This window comes from Octopus bimaculoides, chromosome 24 (genome assembly GCF_001194135.2).
Source record: "Octopus bimaculoides isolate UCB-OBI-ISO-001 chromosome 24, ASM119413v2, whole genome shotgun sequence".
Taxonomy (NCBI): domain Eukaryota; kingdom Metazoa; phylum Mollusca; class Cephalopoda; order Octopoda; family Octopodidae; genus Octopus; species Octopus bimaculoides.
This window is the reverse complement of record NC_069004.1, coordinates 8,515,169-8,520,712: the sequence shown is the minus strand read 5'-3', so window position 1 is coordinate 8,520,712 and position 5,544 is coordinate 8,515,169. Positions and strand designations below refer to the sequence as shown.

The 5,544-nt window shown below is 33.1% G+C and overlaps 1 protein-coding gene across 1 annotated transcript; it reads right to left on the bottom strand.

The window, feature by feature from the left end:
- Positions 1-45: 45 nt before the first annotated feature.
- LOC128250698 (zinc finger protein 271-like) lies at positions 46-5,211 on the bottom strand. The gene is made up of 2 exons (XM_052976369.1): positions 5,013-5,211; positions 46-3,873 (listed from the first exon to the last, which is right to left on the bottom strand). The coding sequence occupies exon 2, from the start codon at positions 3,575-3,577 to the stop codon at positions 2,270-2,272; it is 1,308 nt and encodes a 435-aa protein (XP_052832329.1). The 5' UTR covers positions 3,578-3,873; positions 5,013-5,211; the 3' UTR covers positions 46-2,269.
- Positions 5,212-5,544: the final 333 nt, after the last annotated feature.

Sequence of the window (5,544 nt, the reverse complement as noted above, 5' to 3'; positions counted from 1 at the left end):
ATATATGTATATATATATATATATGTGTGTGTGTGTATATATATGTATGTGTGCATATATATATATTTGTATATATATATATATATATATATATGTGTGTGTGTGTGTGTGTATATGTGCATATATATGTTCGTTCTGTTGCCTGTAAACAAAGTCAGTTTTGTTTTTATGTCCCCATTCATTTTTCTAACATCCTGTACCCATATATGCATCTATATATACATGTAGATGTAGGTATGTACATATATGCATATGCTTATATATCATTTGTATTGTTTTATATATATATATATATAGATGTATATAGATTCAGATGAATTAGGTACATAAGTTGAGGCACCAGAATTTAGTACAGTATTATCCATACAGTTTCAAAATAAGGTGATTAAAATCAAAATAAACAACAGGATATCCAGAGGTAATGCAGTATGATTGTTTCAACTGACTCCCATTTAATTGAACAATTAAATGGAGTCAGTTTGTGTAGGCAACCTATTTACAATGGTCTTTCAAGTGGGAACTAACAAAAGTGGTATGAAATTAGTTGATGATCTTAACTTTGTTTATAGGATAGATAGAAAATACGGTGAAAAAAACATATTGAAAATATGAAAATAGAGAATGTAAAGCAAGAAAATGATAATTTATCTATAAAACATTCGGCGAGCATTGCCATCCTTTCGTCCTCCAAAACCAAAACGTTACATTGCAAAACTGAAAGTGAAATCAGCCACTAATTCACAAACTTCTGCCGATTGTTAGTTGCAGAAATTTCATATAGTTTAGATGATAATGCATTGTCACTGATGCGGACATCATCGCATTTGTCTCACAATATTAGATGTTGGAGGTAAAAAAAGTGGGTATATAATACCTGAAGAATATAGATTTCTTGAAAATTGTGAAGTTTTTATTATACAATAGTGTACATCCCTGTACATGGCTTATATAGCTCTCACCAACCACTAATCTATTCATAACTTCTACATTGACCACCAGATGAGGGAGCAGGGATTCTGTCAAAGGCTTAGAAATAAGGGGAAGATAAATTTGATCAACAAAATTTATTAACATCAAAAAGATCATTACTTACAATGTTTTTACACATCACATAGGAATAAATTAATATTCATATTTTGAAGGCTGATATTTAGCCTTCAGGGGTAAACTTATTGATAATGAATCAATATTAATAACATCATTTCTAATTTAGGCACAAAACCAGCAATTTTCTGAGAAGTGGTTTGTCAATTACATTAACCTCAGTTCTTCATTTGTGTTTTATTGTAACAATCCCGCAAGGATAAACGGCAAAAGTGAGATCTGCAGGGTTTGAACTCAGAAGATAAGGAGCTGGAACAAATGCTGCAAACAGTTTTCTTCATACATATAAGATTCCAATACCTTGTGAGTAAAATCCAAACTCATTCTGCCTAAACATTGGATTTACAAATACAATATCCCTACATTCACTCTCTATTTCCTATCTTAACTAAACTAACTATTGCTTAATCATCCTCTCACACCGTCTCCAATGAAGGGATATAATAAATATCCTGGAAACAGCTGTAAGACATTCTATTTATAAATGTTCTATATTATACACAGCCTTAGTCTTTTATCTCATTACGAAAAGTAAATCCTTATATATATATATATATATATATATATATATATACATACAACGGGCTTCTTTCATCTTCCATTTACCAAGTCCACTCACAAGGTTTTGGTTGGCCTGAGGCTACAGTAGAAGACATTTGCCCAAGGTGCTATGCAGTGGGACTGAACAGAGAGCATGTGGTTGGGAAGCAAGCTTCTTACCACATAGCCATTCCTGCACCTATCTCTCCATTTCATTATTTTACTTTCTCCCTCTCCTGTAAAACTTTCTCAAATGCAAACAATGCATTATTATTACTGCCACAAAAAAAAAAAAAAAAAAAAAAAAAAAAAAAAAAAAAAAAAAAAAAAAGACAAGAAAGAAAAAAAAGTTCCCATTTCATGAGTTCTGCACCAGGAAAAATATTTCACTTTTGTCTTTCATTTTGGGGCATTGTTGTTATGGCTGACTGCCCTACCTGCCATGATCAATTTCACAGAGTAATGGATGTATTTTATTGTGGAATCAGAACAGAAGCTGTTGTATCCTTGGCAACATTAATGCCGATGTTTCTGTTCAGTTGCATCCCACTCTGCTTCAGAGAATGGATATTTCCAAGCAGTTGAGCTCACTTGAGAATGACTTTCCAAGGATATCACTGTGATATTATTTTCCTTTGGAATGAATACTTTTGTGTCTAGTCAAATCACTATTTTGGAAAAATGATTTACCACAAACATCACAGTGATATGGTTTCTCTCTTGCATGAAAACGTTTGTGCTTAGTTACATCACTATTTTGGAAGAAAGATTTACCACAAATATCACACTGATAGGGTTTCTCTCCTGTATGAGTACGTCTGTGAATGGTTAAATGACTGGTTTGAGAGAATGATTTATCACAGATATCACAGTGATACGGTTTCTCACCTGTATGAATACGAATGTGAACAGTTAAATGTGCTGTTTGAGAGAAGGATTTACCACAGATATCACAGTGATATAGTTTTTCCCCAGAATGAATACGTTTGTGAACAGTTAATTTACTTCCTTCAGTGAATGATTTACCACAGATATCACAGTGATGTGATTTTTCCCCTGTATGAATACGTTTGTGAACAGTTAATATACTTCCATCAGAAAATGATTTACCACAGATATCACACTGATATGGTTTCTCATTTGTATGAACACGTCTCTTGTGTATTGATAACTGAGCTGCTTCTCTGAAAGATTTACCACATGTGTCACAGCGATATGGTTTCTTCCCCGTATGAATACGTTTGTGAGCTGTTAATGGACCTCTGTAACTGAATGATTTACCACAGACATCACACTGATATGGTTTCTGTCCTGTGTGAATGTGTTTGTGTCTATATAAGCTATTTACATCAGCATAAGCTTTACCACAGATATCACAGTGATACGGTTTCTCTCCTGTGTGACTACGCTTGTGAGTATCTAAGTGAACTTTCTGAAAGAATGATTTACCACAGATATCACAGTGATATGACTTCTCTCCTGTATGAATGTTTTTGTGTGTAGTTAAATTACATCTTTCAGAGAATGATTTACCACAAATATTACACTGATATGGCTTCTCACCTGTGTGAATTCGAATGTGGCTAGTTAGGCCATCACTTTCAGAGAATGATTTACCACAGATATCACAGTGATATGGCTTTTCCCCCGTATGAACTCGTATGTGTTTGGCTAAGTATCTTCTAAAGGCAAATGATTTACCACAGTTTTCACATTTATATGGTTTTTCTCCAGTATGAATGTGTTTGTGAATAGTTAAAGTACGTATTTGAGAGAATGATTTACCACAGATATCACACTTATGTGATTTCTCTCCTGTGTGAATACGTTTGTGAGTAGCAAGGCTGCTTTTTAGAGAGAATGTCTTTTTACAGATATCACAGGGGTATGATAATTTTCCTACTTCCTTTGACAATTCTTCAGAAGAACTCATTGTTCTAGAATTTACGTTTTCAAATGAGAGAATGGGTGTTTTTATCACTTCTTATATATTCCTGTTTTCATCAAACCATTTATACTGCAATTTTTCCTCAGTAGCAAACTCTTTAATGAATCTATCCAAATTTAACTTGAACACAAACTCATCCTGTGAGGAGAAAGTGTCTCACACAGAAGAAATATTTCTCAGTAACTCAAAGATAAATCTATAGAAACAGAGTTGTACGACTTTTGTGTCAAATCTTCCTTTTGTGTATTAATGATAGCTTTAATGCCAATGTCAGTTGATTTCTGAAATGATAGAGAAACAGTGTAAATAATTAAAAATATTTAAAAAATAAATATTTCTACAATTCTATATGGATAAACTATAAACTTTTACCTCAATAATTAAACTTTACATTTTAATTTGTGTAACGTTACATATATTACAATAAAAAATAGTGATTATAAACTATAGTTTTTGTAGCTTCAGGATTTCTTTAGTATTCAGTAATGTTCTCAGGAATTAGAATTGAACTCTGTATCAAAACTGACAGGATACATTATTCTCATCCCATTGTCCACACCAGGGATATTCTCCTCATCAACTATTCTATTACTTCAATTAGAGTATACATATATATCCTGGCTTACCTAAGGACTGAACTCACTCCCACAGGAGAAACTATTACAGCTAACAGTTGACACTTAAACTATACTTATATTCACTAAACCACAATTTACAGAATAGTGAACAATAACATTCGTCTCTCTATTGAAACATCCATTGTTACCGTTACGTAATTCCTAGTCATTCCTTACAAAGTACACCTATGACCAAACGCATTTGCAATCATATATCTAGGAATACATTATCCATTGTGCTCCACATCCGGCCATCCTCTCTAAGATGGTTAGGCGCAATTTTGAAAGAAATTTGGTTCCTATTTCAAGAAGGTTCGGTGACTACAGTTTCCACCCGAGACACGTTGTTGTTGTTTTGTTCTCAAGTCAGCCATGACTGACCAGACACATAAGTGAAGTCGTTTTCATTGATGCTACTAGTTTTATAAAAGATCAAACAAAAAGAAACATTATGGATAAAGAAAAGATCGCCCAAATGTATTCAATATCGTAGTCTTATTTGTTGTAAATCATTCTCCGCAGAGAGTAGCCTTTCAACGAAATAAATCATTCCAGTTGCTTTGACAGTTGTTTTCCGTAACTCCATCATATCCAGATCGGAGATTCTCGAAGAAAATATCTTTTACCAATGTCGCTGAGTTTTTACGTTTATATAATTACTTTTCTCATTGTTATTATCTTTTCTCATTGTTATATGTTTTTACTTCAATATGATTGATCTTATCCACCAAGTAAAACACAATTCTATTATTTACACACATTATTAATTATTACAGCATTAAAACAAACGTTTATCAACTTACCGTTTTCAGATGTAAAGTGAATCAGGGCGTTGTGCATTTTCACCAAACTAATTATCTGATTGTTAAAATGAGGTTTACTAACATTTTATCAACTTCTTTCTGCGCCTGTATCAAAGTAATTCCCCAATTTGTTCAACAATAAAATCCTAACTTATTACAAATAACAGATGAAGCTGACTTTATGTCTCCAGCCGCACTTTCGATGTCAGTTATTACAACCGCAATGATAGCGTCCCCTTGGAGTTATCGTGAGACGAGATACTTACGATCTAAGAGCATTTTCTTAAGATCATCGATCTTTAGAATATGAATAAGACATTATATAAGTCGGTAAGAATACTGATAGTAAACCACTGGATAAAATTTAGTCCTGTTTTTCTCTCCCACTTCTGATTTTATTGCTAAACAGAGGGGAAGTGCCATGTTTCTGTGAAAAGAAATGCTTATCTGCAGCAGTGTGGCAACCACCGTTTTGGAATATTATAATCGTTCGTTGTTTTGAAACACAAGCACAAAGACATGAATTATATAG

Excerpts from the sequence above, each read along its gene's own strand:
- LOC128250698 (XM_052976369.1), bottom strand. The coding sequence starts at position 3,577 with ATGAGTTCTTCTGAAGAATTGTCAAAGGAAGTAGGAAAATTATCATAC.